This window comes from Chrysochloris asiatica, unplaced genomic scaffold (assembly GCF_000296735.1).
Source record: "Chrysochloris asiatica unplaced genomic scaffold, ChrAsi1.0 scaffold00207, whole genome shotgun sequence".
In the NCBI taxonomy this organism is placed as follows: domain Eukaryota; kingdom Metazoa; phylum Chordata; class Mammalia; order Afrosoricida; family Chrysochloridae; genus Chrysochloris; species Chrysochloris asiatica.
In genome coordinates this window covers 5,124,841-5,140,573 of record NW_006408725.1, presented here as the reverse complement: position 1 = coordinate 5,140,573, position 15,733 = coordinate 5,124,841, and the positions used below count along the sequence as shown (strand labels likewise).

The 15,733-nt window shown below is 37.7% G+C and overlaps 1 protein-coding gene across 1 annotated transcript in view; it reads right to left on the bottom strand.

The window, feature by feature from the left end:
* MROH9 (maestro heat-like repeat family member 9) overlaps positions 1 to 15,733 on the bottom strand; it is a 257,235-nt gene that overhangs the window by 40,080 nt on the left and 201,422 nt on the right. Inside the window, exons 10-13 of the mRNA XM_006872660.1 lie at positions 14,418 to 14,583; positions 12,959 to 13,101; positions 11,712 to 11,849; positions 9,959 to 10,079 (exon numbers count right to left, since the gene is read on the bottom strand). Of these exons, the coding sequence (XP_006872722.1) occupies positions 9,959 to 10,079; positions 11,712 to 11,849; positions 12,959 to 13,101; positions 14,418 to 14,583 (568 nt within the window). The remainder of the gene's footprint in view (positions 1 to 9,958; positions 10,080 to 11,711; positions 11,850 to 12,958; positions 13,102 to 14,417; positions 14,584 to 15,733) is intronic.

Below are 15,733 nucleotides of genomic sequence, written 5' to 3'. Positions count from 1 at the left end.
GATATGCAGATGATACAACCTTGCTTGCTGAAAGTGAAGAGGACTTAAGACATTTACTGATGAAGATCAAAGAGCACAGCCTTCGGTATGGATTACATCGTAATGTAAAGAAATTGTGATACAGTGGTGAGCAAAATTGGTCTCAATCCATGACCATGTGGGCTTAATAGAATAAGTAGGGGAGACATACTAAACAATGATAATATCCTATGATACGACACCAAACTATATACTACATTATACAATTCTAATGAAAGCAGAATTGCAAACTATTATCAATACAGGGATACAGAAAACCACAAAAATATTTAAAGGAGTACTGAATTTAGATTATATAATTTATATTGAATATAAAACATCTAAATGTGGGCTTGAAGGCAGAGTTTTCATTAACTATTTGGAGAAGATCCCTTTGAGGAAGGTAACCCATGTGCAAAGGTTGTGAGGCAGATAAAGTAGGATGTATTTGAGCGCCTGAACAAAGGCTTGAGTGATGGGGATAGAGAAGGAAGGGAAGATGGAGGACAGCGAGGCTGGAGGGTAGACAGGGCAGGTGGCCCAAGACCTGGAGACAGATTTACAGATTTTAGCCTTTAATAGTTAATGCCTCTAAACAAACACATATTCATCGTCAGACTGTGTATATCATATAACATAGCCAAAATATACATATTAAAAATCTCTTAGAATACAGTGACAGTTTTATAAGAACATCATTTTCACAGAAAAAAATTAAGTGTTACTAAAACAGATCAAGCACATAGACAAAAATATACAGACTCATAATTTTCTTTCAACCTTCCAAAGAACTTTTACCAAAATAAATAACAGATCAAAAAGAATGAATCAGTAACTTCTCCAAGCAAAAAAAACATATAAAGGACATTTCCCAACCCTCATAGTGTGGCGCTGTGGGTTAATGCGCTGGACTGCAAGGTTGTTTGAAGGTTGGTGGTTCAAGCTCACCAGCTGCGCCTTGGAAACCTATACAGGGTTGCTGTGAGTCAGAACTGACTTGATGGCACTTAACAACACAGTACAATAAAAGAATAAACCAAGAAAAAGTTAAAGTGGAAAAAAGAGAAAATTCATAAGTACATGTAAATTTAAGACAGCCTGCTTTCATTTTGTGGATCAAAATCTTGAACCACAAAAGAAATCAAGCAATACAAATTACTATTTCATAGAAAATAATGAAAATACCAGAGATATATGATAAAATATTTGCACTGTAGTTAGAAGTAAATGTATAACTTTTTTATTTGGAAAGAAAAATGTTAAAATCCGTAAACTATTTCCTGAAATTAAGAGAAACAAAATATCACCAAAAGTTAAATAAGGCTAAGGGTAATTGGAGTAAGGAAGTAATAAAGATTAAGGCAGGGAATTTTTTTCAATTGAGAAAAAGAAAAAAAAAGGTAGAATTAGCAAATCTAATTGTTTATGTTCAGTAAAAGCAAAAGTAAACTTTTGACAAGCATAACATTTAAAAAAAGGGGGATGAGGTGGGGGTGGAGGCAACAGAATGAACAGACCAAATTGTGGAATAGATTAAAAGTTCAAAGAGAATACTGTATATGTTCTGTCGCAATGGTTCTTAACCTAGGATGAGTTTAAGGATCTTCTGGGGCAGGTTATAAATATTCCACAGACCAGAACTTCATCCAGATCAGCTCTCCAGTGGGGTAGAAGGTAGGGATTGGGGAGAAAGAGACTCTGGCTGTGTACTTACAATATTCTTAATATTCTCTGGCAGTTTTAAAATACCCCTCTAACTGAGACTTAGTGATTTATGGCAATGTATGTGAAATGTATGATTTTCTAGAAAAACACAAATGATCAAACATGAGCAAAAGAACACTGGATATTTTGAATGGATTAGGAACAATAAAAGATTGATAGTTATGAAAATGCTGTTTCCAAATAGAACCAAGATTAATTTTTCTTTGAGTTTTCACAACATATCAAGTGTAAAAGCATGTATCCCCTTCACTGTCAGTTGTTGTCGTTCCCACTGAGTCATCTACATCTCATGCGTGTCAGAGTAGAAGTATGCTCTATAGGATTTCCAATGGCTGACTTTTTCAAAGTAGTTCTATCTACATACAGACCTTTCTCCTTCAATGTGCATCTTCATGAACTTGAACCTCCAACGATTTGATTAGCAACTCAGCATATTAACCATTTGTACCATGCAGGGATTCCTCATTATTAGTAATGCAGTGAATATTCTGTTCCCCAACAACCTTTCATTTTATGGTTTTTACAGCCATTGGTGGCTTTTTCATGATTCAGTTATTACTTTGAGGTTTATAGAATGGAGATTTTGCACTATTGGCTGGCATCCTTTTGTAAAAAGTTTCTTTTTTCTCAGTCTTTTATTTTGAATACCGCACCAAGGAATTGTGGATTAAAAAGGAATTTTTGTTTTTCAATATATAGCAGTTGTTTACAGTTACTATTTCTATTCATGCTCAAATTTAGTCAGATAGAACCACTTCAGGTTGGCTCTTCTGTCCCTTTGACATGACCTCATTCATCTCTCTCATTCATCTCTGAGCACTTCTTTGCTTTATGGAAATATTTAACATTGCAGGCTCACCTTGTGTTTCTTTGCATATTTCATTATAATACTTGACTTTGTCTTCTTGAGCTGTCCCTTGCAATTCTCTGTTTCAGCAGTTTTACTTCATTATTTATTCCTTTTACTTTTAGCTACTGTATATTGAAAATCAAATTTCAGAGTCTCTTCTGATATCTACTTTAGTCTTTTCTTCTTTCATGTCTTTTTAATGACCTTTTGTTTTCTTCATGTATGATGTTCTCGATGTCCTCCCACACTCATCTGATCTTCAATCTTTAGTGTTCAATGAGTCAAATTTATTCTTGACATGGTCTCTAAATTTTGATGGAATATACTCAAGGCTATATACTCAAGGCTGTATTTTGGCTCTCATGAACTTGTTTTGATTTTCTTTAGCTTCAGCCTGAACTTGCATTTTAAAAAAAACAACAACCAACTTTTTATTGTTGAGTGAAGGTTAATAGACAAAATCATCAGCTTTGCTATCAACCATTCATACATTTTGTTTCATCTAAATGATTACAATCCCCTCCCTGCAACAACAGTTAGCCTGCTTCCTCCCTGTGGCTTCCCTTTTACATTTTATTTTTCACAATTCAATAAAGCAAAACATATTTATGTACACATTGTTGTTGTTGTTGTTAAGTGCCATCGAGTCGGGTCCGACCCATAGCGACCCTGTACAGGTATGAAACAGAAAAGATATACTCATTTAAATATCCAAAGGGCACATTTTGCAAGCCAGCCTCCTGCCCACAGGCACAGGAGTCTGTTGCTCTATCTCTCCAAGCCATCACTTCCAACACCATCTCCGCCATCACCTGATTTTCTAGGTAGGATCCCACACTCCACCCATGCTCCTTCTTAAAGGTCCTGGGATCCTCTGTTCCTGAAATGAAAGATGGACTACGCCTCCCTTTTAGTTATACACCTTCTATAATTACAATTGTGACAATCGCAATTAATCCAGTTTAAATTGAGTCATAAAATCTTATCACTATCATCCCCCATTGAAACTAGATCCATTTGGGAAAGATGAAAACTATTCAGTGGCGATTCTACCTTACCCTCCTTGTTCTGAAACTAAGCACACTCATAAAAGCTTGTAAGTCAGCCACTTTGTGTCTTTATAGCCCCCCATTGATCCTTGATATGAAAAATCCTTCCATTTCAGTTAAACTTTTGAGCATCTGCATCCATAAGCAAAGGTTCATTCATCAAATTGTAACAATTTACACTTTCTCATGGTATCAATCATCTTATCTCCATCTGGTCGTGTTCTGATCAGCTAGCCATCAAAAGTAGATCAAATGGTACTAGCTGCAAGTTTTGGAATGCATGCACACCTCTCCGCACTTCAGACCAATTGGTCACTTCACTCTCAGCTCTATCCCCCAGTGGCTAGGTCAGTGCCCATGGACTTGGGAGTTTATACATCTCCTTAAATATCAGAACAGCTAGCCCTTCCTCTTCTCGAGGTCAATGGGTATCAATGGAGCATTGCAAAATTCTGCTCATGTCTTCATTGCTTCATTTCCCCCACTTCCAGACACAAGTAGTCCAGGGTGATCATCAGTGAGCATGCTAGACTGTTTGTGGATTCCTTTTGAGTTTCAGACTTAGAAGGGGGTTTTCATTGATGGACTGAGTTTTCTTGCCTTGATGTCTCCAATGTAAACAGCTTGCTTGATATCCTAATGGCCAAACAGTCTACTTTTTTTTTTTTTTCTGGTGGTTTTTCTTTCAATAACAATCTTCTGTTCTCCCTGCTGTTCTGGGTTGGTCTGCATGTCTTTTCAAGTGGAAATGTACCACCTCAGAAGCTTCTGGGTGGGGATCAGGAATTCTACCTAAGGCCCTATTCTCCACAAAGTCTTAACAAGAAACCTAGTTCCCTGTGAAAATTTTAATTCCCTTTTTAGCTAATCTAATCAGTTATAAACTGAAGACAAGCTTACTTTTTGTCATCATAATTTCAAATATTCAATTAGATACACTTAAAGGTCTATTTTACAATGGTAGGCAGGGGAAACAAATATTCACAAGTCAAGCACCAAAGCATTTTCCCCCCTGCTTTGCCCATTCAGACTGTGGCTTGATTCCTGTATCACAAAAGACTATTGTTCCAAAGTTTTGTATAAATCAGTATTTACCTCTGTCCAATTTAGCCATGCATGCCTCCCTAATTCTTCCCCTGTCTTGTATTCTTCAGCTATTACCCTCTCTCTTCTTGTATATTGCCCTCCCATCACCCAAGCTAACATGTGGCTACCCCCTAACCTATGAATTTTTCTCCCCTTCCTTCCACCCCTGTTAGCCATCAAAGAATGTTTCTTTTAGAATGGAAATCTTTTCTTCAACATTTACAATAATAGGCTCATGCAAAGTCTTTTTATGACTGACTGCTTTCAGTTAGCATAATGTCCTCAAGGTTAATCCATGTTATGATGTATTTTGAATATTCATCATTATTCTTCAAGGTTGCATAGTATTCAGTTGTGTGTAGATACCAAAATTTGTTTATCCATTCTTCCATTGATGGGCACTAGTCTCTTAATGATAAGACCTAAATCAAAGTTCATGAAAGTATTTCATTATCTTTTAACTCCATTTTCCATGAACTTTTGAAGCCCCTTCATACATAGATTTTGTACACAGTATGACCAAAGGCCAAGTGACCTCACAATTGTGGATTGCACAGATTTCAAATAAAGATAGTGGTGGAAGGATGTGACCATCAGTGAGGACTTGGATGGACAGGCATGCCAACCTCCAACAGCAGCAAGCACTGTATTCATGATGTGAAGGCAGTTAGGTTTGTTTAACTATCATCTGTCACCTTAACACAATTAATATAAATTTTATATACTTTGTAAATTCATTTGAATTACTTTATAGGAGATCTAATTTATGTCACGTTTAGGCTGTTTAGTATTGGTACATACTTAAATGACAGCACAATAAATTAATATGTTATACAAAAAAATAATGAGAGATGCAAGTAGATTAAGCAAGTCTAGAAAACACTTGTGATTTGTTATTACAATGCTAAGTTAACTGCATCTACATATCCTTCAGAACTCTTTAGAAGTAGATGGTACCCTATATGAATATATTTTTATAGTTTATTAACTATTTTGCTGAATATGATGTTTTAAATCATATCAGCTTAAAAGAAATGCAAGATCCCAAACCTTAGGTAAAGAAACACCTTTTACAGTATTATTATTATTATTATTAGAGTTTCAGTCTTAGAGTGGAGTTTGTTTTGATGGAAATTGATTGCTTGCCTTGATTATTTTTTTTATATAATATTTTATTGTGAATTATGTGATCATTTATGTGGGAGAATATTCATCATATTGTATATTGTTTCATTGCCATGGTTACAGTCCTCTCCATGCATCATCAAACAACCAAAGGGCATACCCTGTAGGCCAGCCCCCCAGTCATCAGCACACTGCCCCTTTCCCTTTCTGGGTCTAAAGTTCTCAGCTGCTACATATCTCCACATCATCGTCTGTACCTCCATCTCTGGTGTCAATGTTTCTCTGGGTAGGGTCCTGCACTTCGCTGTTATCCCCTGATGGTCACAGGAACCCTCCCTGCTGGACTGCAAAGCCAATCACAGCAATCCTTCTGCTGCAAAACATTTACCTTTACCAAGCTGTTTTGACCACTGTAGCTGTGTAATAATTTTGAAGTTGGGGAGTGAGAGATTTCCAACCTTTTTCTTCTTCTTAAGCAGTTCTTTGCTTATCCTGGGTCTCTTTGCTTTCCATATAAAGGTTGTAACTGTTTTTTCCATCTTTTTAAATAATGTCATTGGAATCTGGATTGTGATTGCATTAAATGTGTAAATTGCTTTGGGCAGTATTGACATTTTCACAATGTTAAGTCTTTCTTTCCAGGAGCATGGTACTTTCTTTTTGTTTCTTGTAGTAGTGTTTTGTAGTTTTCTTTGTATAAGTTCTTTGTTTCTCTGGTTAAATGTATTCCTAGATATTTCATCCTTTGGGTGGCTACTGTAAATAGCATTGCTCTCCTAATGTCCTTTTCAGTGCTGTTGTTTTTGGTATAGAGGAATCCAACTGATTTTTGTATGTTGATCTTATATCCTGCCCCTTTGCTGAATCTTCCAATGAGGTCTAGTAGCTTTTTTTACTAAGTCTTTGGGGTTTTCAATGTATAGGATCTTATCGTCTGTAAATAGAGAGAATTTTACTTCCTCTTTGCCAATTTGGATGCCTTTAATTTCCCTGTCTTGCCATAAAGCTCTTGCTAAGATTTCCAGCACAATATTGAATAGGAGTGGTGATAAAGGGCATCCTTCTCTGGTTCCTGTTCATAGAGGGAAGGCTTTCAGTTTCTCTCCATTGAGAGTAATGTAGGCCATTGGTTTTATATATATGCTCTTGATTATGTTGAGGAATTTCCCTTCAATTCCTACTTTGTTGAGTGTTTTTTATCGGGAATGGATGATAGATTTTGTCAAATACCTTTTCTGCATCAATTGATATGTTCATGTGGATCTTTTCTCTTTTCTTATTTATATGGTGGACTCTTCCTTCGGTCAATTTAGTTCTGGGAGGTGCTTCCACATATGTCAATCTCTGGTTGTTGTCTGTTCTTGTTGGTTCTCAGTCCACAGAACTCCCTTTAGGATGTTTTGTAGCATAGGGTTTGCTTTGGTAAAACCTCTTAGCTTCTGTTTATCCTGGAATGTTTTGATTACACCATCATATTTGATTGATAGCTTTGCTGGCTAAATGATTCTTGGTTGACAGTTTTTTTTTTTTTTCTTTCAGGGTTTTATATACGTCTTCCCATTGCTGTCTTGCTTACATGGTTTCTGCTGAGAGATCTGAGCTTAATCTGACTTGCTTGCCTTTGTATATAACATTTTTCTTTTCCCTGGCTCCTTTCAGGATTGTCTCCTTATCTTTGATTTTGGAGAGCTTGATTATGATATGTCTCGATGATTTTCTTTTGGGGTCTATCCTTCCTGGGGTTCATTGAGCTTCTTCAATGTTTATCATTTCACTTTTCAGGATGCTAGAGAAATTTTCTTCCAGAAGTTCTTCAACTATTTTCTCCCTGTACTGTATGATTCTTCATTTTTTGGAATGCCGATAATTCTTAAGTTATTCCTCTTCATGTTGTCTAACATGAATCTTAGACCATCTTCAGATTTTTTAAAATCCTTTTCCTGTTTGCTCTTCTATCTTAGTGGTATTGAGAGATTTGTCTTCCAGCTCACTAGTTCTGCTTTTGCCCTTTCAGTGTATTATCTGTTTCTGATATTCTACTATTGATCATTTGGACTGCTTTCTCTAGGTTTTGAATTGTTTCTAATGCTGTTTCTATCTTATTTGATTGCTCCTGTAGCGCTTTCTTGGCCTTTTCCTAATTTTCTCAACTCCAATGTAAAGTGCTTTGAAGCATTTTATAATCATTTTTCTGTATTCCTTCTCAGGCATTTCCAAGGCCTGAGATCCCAGAATGTAATCTAGGTCTACTTCTAGGTCATTTTTCTTAGACATTTTGTCTTGTTTCTGGCCATGTGCTAATATGGACATCTGATTTTGCTTCTTGGATGTTTAATGTTTATTTGTGGCCTTAATACTTAATTGAGTGTGTGTTTTTGTATTTTTATGCTTTCTGATTGCCTCCAGGAAGATGTGATCAGGATGTGAGCTTCCCTTTTCACTCTTCTTATTGCTTGACTCAGAGTAACTTTCACAGGTGCTGTCTGTCTCCCTGGTGTATGGCAATTGGTACTGGTTCTTGCCTTGATTTTGGTGTTTTATAGAGTGTGATTGTAGCTTGACTTTATGGCAGCAGTTGCTGTATCTTTTTGGGTAATTTATGGAAAGAAAAAGTCACCCAAATGTAAAAGGGGAAGCATAGAAAAGCAAAACAGCAACATCAAAAGAAACAAAACAAAACAAAAAACCACCAAAACAATAACAACAACAAAACTAGATTGCATACTGTAGTCTATAATCTCAGACAAGGGAGAGAAGGGAGAGAAGATATAAAAAAAAATTCTGTGGCCTAATATGAGTATGGCTTTAATGTCCTCTTTCAGCTTCTTGACTTCAAACTGCCTGATAAATTTCAAGATGCCCTATTGGTTGTTATGCTGCACCTCAGGATTCAATTTAATTTTTGGCCTGTTTTGTTTTTAAACTCTCTTTCCCTCTCCACACCCCTTGTTCTGGCCTTTCATTAGAAACAGTTCAGGGGCTGTCTCTTGGGCTCAGAGTGTCTGTGCACATGCATGGTAGAGGAACCCACCAGTGGTGGGATGGGGATGTGCACCCCCCTCTAGTTACCAGAATGGAAGTGTGTAAACAATGGGGGGGGGGGCAATGAACAGATACCACACACACAAAAAAAAAATCAGAACAAAACAAAACTGACAAAGTGTATTGTCCACCTTTGCTCCAAGGTTCCCATGGCATTATTCTGTGGTGGTCTGTTCTCCCGCTTGGTCTTGCCATTTGGTTTCACCCAAGTTGTTGGCTCTGGGCCTCTGAGCCCAGCAGATTCAAAAGAACATGATTCATTATTTCTGCTACAAGTTCCATTAGCTGTAAGCCTTCAAACTTTAAAAATATTCCTACCTATGTAGTCAGAGTTTTGGAGCTCTGTCCTGAACCCACTTTGCCTGGTGTGCTGTGGTATTGCTCTACAGTATTATTTTTACATAAAAATTAGATTTGACTAATTTAATTTCAGTTTATAGCACCTTTTTATTGTACATCTTTTAAACAAAAGGACTTTCTCAACTTGCTTGACTCTGGTACGGCATACAATACATAATCTAATGTTCATAGGTAGTATGGTCCCATATCTTATCAAATTATTTATCTGATATTTTTTCCCAAGATGATCTGGACTATCACTGAAATCCCAGATATTACCTACCGAATCATCTTTGATATACTTTAACAAACATGCAAAAATATGTGAACTGGAATGATTTTTAAAAAACAGTGTTAGTGAAGATTTATACCCCTATTAGAGTAGGATAAGCACGGGGCAGCTAATCATAATGTCAGCAACTCAAACACACCAGCCATTCCTTGGAGACCCTATTCAGGATCACTGTGTGTCTGAACCAACTTGATGGCACTTAACAACAACAATGAGGAAAAGATAACAGCCAACTCTTAAAACAAATGAAAGTGACAACCCTTTCATAGTTCAGATCTAACTCCAGTTCCCCCTCCCAATTTCAAATATTTGTCATACTCCTAACTCTTGGTCATACCAGTATCTAGAGAGGTAGGTGAGGGGTCAAACTGTTACATTTGAATAAACAAAGGGAGTGAGAACACAGTTGTTCAATCTCCTAATAAAACTCACTTCAGTGAGGAATATTGCTGTGATAATACTGTCTTCCGACCTTCTAGGATCTTCTACCGAGAGCTTGTAGAGGTAATGCAAGGTTTCTGGAAACTGTGGAAAGTTATAGTCACTGAGAGCTCTGTAAAGGAGAAGGTGCTGAGTTAGCAAAGAAGAAAATAGATTCTACCTCAGCAGATTCTAACAGTAAAGAAACATCATCTTTATCTCTTGCTCCACCCAGATACAAAGAAAAATATTCCTTAACCCAGGACAAACTGTAGCCCCAGTTTGATTCCTACACAGACAATAGAAAATTACATATACTTGGATCCTTTATGTTATTTCTGTTCTTAATGTCACTCCACTTTACTGTTGCTTGCATCTATAGCCACAGAATGTTATTGTTAACTATTGTGTCAGTTCCAACTCATAGCAACCTTGTATAGGGTTTTCAAGGAGTGCGTGATGAATTTGAACCACTGACCTGATGGTTCAAACCATGCTTTATTGTAGCCTCCCAATGATTACTCCTCAAATAAGAGACCATAAATACATAGTGTTCAGTTTCAGATGAGTGTGCAGGTCACCTTTGTGGTTTTTGAGGAAGTCTTTCTTTGAATGATATAATGAAGAAGACCTGGAAATGTTGGAACTACTCTGAGTTATTCAGGAGAAGAGTGGATGAGTTCTGATTCACGAAACCACTCTCCATTACACATTGGCCTGAGACCAGGTTCACAACTTTCTGGATACCCTGACCACCCGGAATCAGTTTGATAAGGATAAGGTGACCAAATTTCCATTGTAAGACTCCAGGTTGGTACTATAACCCAGTGCTTCTCAAATTTTACTGTTCCTAAAAATCCTTTGGATATCTTGAAAAAAATCACATTCTGAATCAGTAGTCTGGGGTAGGGACTGATTTTTTGTATTTTTAACAGGCTCCCAGAAGCTGCTGTTGCTGCTGCTTTGTGGACTACACTTGGAGTTAGAGAAAAATCCAAAGCTACTAATGATAGAATGACTGTTAACTAGTGACCAGTTTTGGGTGCCAGTGCACTCCAGCTTAGCACAGCAAGGTATGTCTCTAAATGTCTGGCAGATGTGCTCCAGTTTTGCACAATAAGGTGCATTTCTAAAATGCCTGTGCAAATCAAATGCATTCTGGAAAGCATCGGGAATACAGAGACCATATAGACTGTCCTTTCTGGGTTGGTTACAACTTTAAATGGGCTCTCATATTGTCAGAGTCATGCACCTTGATTCTTTATCAGAAATCTGATTCCTGTAATCAGGAGCTTGTTATTCAATGAAGGGCTAATCAGAAAAGCCTCCTTTCGAATACAAATAAATTAAAAATCCTTTTCCATTATGCTTTCTTAAATTCATTTGGATCATTGAACTCAGGTTTTTATTGGACCTCTTTAAAGCACACCGCTTTATAATACAGCGATAATTTTTTGCAGGACACTTAAGAGCAGAGGGGGAAAATAGACTAATCTTTGGTCCTCCATATCTGAAACTGAAACCTATTCTGTGGAGGAATGGAATGGCATGTTTGCATTAGAAAGTAAGAAAGAAAGGAAAGAATTTTCCAAAGTAAAAACCCCTCAAGATCATGGAAGAAGTAGACATCAACTGGCAACTCTGTTCATTGAGTCATTTGGGAGTTGGCATGCATGCTGCTTGTCTTCCCACATGGCTTAATTGAAGAAAGATGAAGGAGGTGCAGTGGAGACTGAGACTCCTATGCAGATCCTTCTATTCTTACTTGGCAACAAGGTAGACCCCATGGTGGTGAAACAGCACTTGGGAAAACTGGCTCCAGCAATTATTTTTCTGAAGAATAATGTCCACTTGTTGCAATCCAGAACATTTCAGCAGGGTTCTCAGAGCATCTCTGGCAAAGCTAAGGTCCCAAAGGAGAACAAAGTCATGACCTGTCAGTGGCCCTCACATAACTTAATACACATGATCTGCTTTTTTATCTTCGGAAGGATGCAGATTTTGAGAAAGGAAATATTTCATCAAAGGTGAGTTCTAGATACTGTTCACCTCCCTGGATTAACACATAATACGAGGGAGTTTCAGAAAGTTTGTGAAAATTTTCATTATCTTTTGATTCCATTTTCCCATGAACTTTTTGAAGCCCCCTGGTGCATGGGAGTGGGACAATGGAGGCATAAGGGGTTATATTGAAATTGCAGAATGCAAAAATCTAAGGTTAATAATTGAACAGCTGATTAGAAAGATGTTAAATGATGGGATGATTTGTTGAGTATGTCTATTGATTTCCATTTTGAATTTCTTAAAAGCATAGGATATATTCTCATGTAGTTAGAAGGATATGGTGTATGTCTGCTTGGCAGTTCAGGGAGTAAATAAAACAATATGTCTGCATTTTAGAAGTTCACACTAGACAAGGACCAACAGTAGATAGTTGTATCTAGATTTTTTGCAGAGCAGAGAAGCCCACTATAGTCACTTGGGCCAAAGGAAAGGACAGGACCTCCGAGCCCTACTTCACTCTTTATGGCAGAATGACTGAATACTATCATAAATCCAATCTTTGCTGCACCTTCCACACAACTTTATAATCCAGAGCACATGAGTGCACACTGTTTTGTCTGAAACATACAATGCTCATGAGCGGTTACTATTATAGAATAGTGTCAAAACTGAAATGTACTTGGTTTTGGATCTAATGCTCCTCCCTGTTCTCTCTCCCAACAATGGTCTCCCATTGATCTGACAGTGAGTGTGGCAAGAATGAATAGTGTTCTGTACAGTGGTTCTTCTTACACTAAGTAGTGTGTAAGATCCTAGCTAACATCTAGGTACTCAGCATAGTTACTTTTCTGAAGTCATTTTACCATTGAGAGTAGAGAAAATAGTGATGTATTAATGTAATACACATAGGATTATAGAGTCCCACATGAACTCTGAGTAGTGGAAATTGTTGATAACTAGAAGTTTATCTCTTCCGTATTCACTCTGATACAACCACTACTATCTCACAAAGGCCTGCCATTCTTGGTCAGTCTCAGGTCACTGCTGTAATAGACTTGAAGCATGAGGGCCATCAAGAGCTGAGGGAATAGCTGGGCCACTGCTTTCTTGTAAGAACTAACAGGCAGTAACATGCACAGGGCCTGGGAAGCCTATAAGGAAAGAAAAGAGAAATTAAAAATGTTGACTTTGAAATTCTCTGTTCCCATCTCTCTCTAAACTCAGTCAGCCTTATTGAAGGGAAGAAGTAGAGAACTCAGAACACTCCACATCCAACTAAGAGGAATAATTAATTAATTCAATAATACTCAAATTTATTAAGTCAAGTTTGAACCAAGAACTGTCAAGTCATTGATGGCAAGGGTTGCAAAGCACTATCAACAACCCTAGGACATCAAATCTGCAGAAAACAAGCTGCAAATGTTGTTGAGCTCCCATGGAGTGCATGTATCCCAAGGTTCCCTTCATATGTAGCCATCAAAGCTAAGAGCAGTAGCCATTTGCCCTTGAATTGATTCTGATACATGGTGATCCTATATTATCAGAAGAGAGCTATGCACCATAGAGTTTTCAATGGCTGGCTTTTCAGGAGTAGATTGCCAGCCATTTATTCAGAGGTGATTCTGGGTAGATCTGAATGTCCAGCCTTTTGCTTAGCAGCTGAGCATGTCAACTGCTTGTATCACCCAAAGACTCTATCGTGAAGACTTAGTCTTGATAACGATCTAGGTCTACTCTGTACTAAAGACAATACAGGATAATGAGATATTGAAGGGGAGGCAGGCCAGATTACGAACTGATACTCTGCCCACTGACTACAGCAGTACCCACCACACCCCAACACCTTCCATTTATGGAGTTCCATCATTTTTTCTCTTTTTTCTATTTATCTTGGTAAGAGCTGAATTTATGCCAATGAATGATGATCTTGACCCTTGGGAGATACATTATGATGAATAAAAATGAGAATAGGTATTCACATGCCTACAAAACTCTAGAAGAAACCATCTTCTAGGTTTTTGTCCCTTCTTAACTGACTCCAGATTTTTTGACCTCCTTGCATTCATCATACCATTTGATCTTCCATTCAGTGCAGGAATGCTGCCCTTCTCTCTGTCCAGAAAGTTCTGGCTCAGATATCTTCATGGATCACTCCCTTACTTCATCAGAGAGACCTGCCCTGGCCAACTTACCTCATGTTTCCCTGTTACTCTCTTTCTCCCACACCATTTTATATTTCTTCTAAGCTTTTCACCATCCAACAAATTACAGATTGATTGTCTATGTCTCTCACCAGAATGTAAGCCCCATGATCAAACCCTGACACATAGTGGGCCCTCAATAAATATCTATTGGATGAATGGGATGAAAAGGACTGGTCCAAGGAAATATGAATGACTCTGTAGACAGGACTTTCATGATAAGAAGACTACTATGTAAAAAATAAAGTAGTCATCATGTTATTTACTGCGACAGGCATCATGTTAGCAGCTTCCAGAGAGGGACGTCTTCTTCCCATTGAGCTGTCTTGCGTCTCCCCAGGTTTTCCTTTCAGTATCAGCAAGAGCGTCTTCAGCACATGAGGGGCCACGCTTGCCTCAGAACCAGCTGCCTGCCACATGAGTAACAGAGTGCTGCAAATACAGAGCCACACAATGATGATGGTCATGAATATTTCATTTCTTAATATGGTGACATGAATCAGGAAGAGTCTTAGTTTTACATTTTTATAGAACAAAGACCCACCACTTGTCTGTCAGTTTGTTATACTGTGGTGGTTTGCATGTTACTATGATCTGGGAGCTATGCTACCAGTGTTTCCAATACTATCAGTGTCACCCAAGGTGGCCAGGTTTCAGATGAGCTTCCAAATGAAGACAGACTAGTAAAAAGAAGAGGCAAATTACTTCTGAATATTTAGTCACTGAAAACCTTATAAATAGCAGTGGAACATTGTTAGATAGTGCCAGAATATTGAAACATGCTGCATAGCACCAGAATATAGCCAGATATAGTACCAGAACATGAGCCATTCAGGTTGGAAGGCACTCATTATATGACCAGGGAATAGCTGCCTCCTCAAAGTAGAGTTGACCATGACAATGCAAATGGAATAAAGCCTTTGGAACCTTCATTTGTTGATGGGGCACAGTTCAAAATTAAGAGAAACAGCTGTAAAAAAAGTGGAGGGTTGGAGAAAAAGAAGACCCCAAACTAGATAGACTGGCACAGTGGCAGTAGCAATGGGCTCAAATGTAACAACAATTGTGAGGTTGGCTCAGTACCAGGCAATGTTTCATTCTGTCGTGCACAGGGTTTCTATGAGTCAGTGCTGACTCAATGGCACCTAACAACTACAACAACAGATCAAAGACTGAGGAAATTTCAAAACGAAGTGATATTCACTTTTCTAAAAGGCTACATAGGTTTCTTGTCTTTGAAAGTAGAGGAAAAAAAATTTAAATGCAGTCTGCTAGTTAATTTCCTATTGCTGTTTAAAATAGCTGTCCAGCTAAATGTCAAAACTTATTAGCTTCTGTACCATGTGGCCTTGTATGTCCAAGGATATTAGAGTATTTTTTTAAAAAGAAGCGTGGGTATACAAATCAATATAAATATAAAAACCTAAAAAAGGATAGAAATATGTTACTGTTCTGATTTCTAAATAAACTAAACCATATGTGTGTATGTATGTATGTACACACACACACACACACACACACACACACATATATGAAAGGGCTTCAAAAAGTTAGTGAAAGATAATAGAATTTTTCCAAAGAT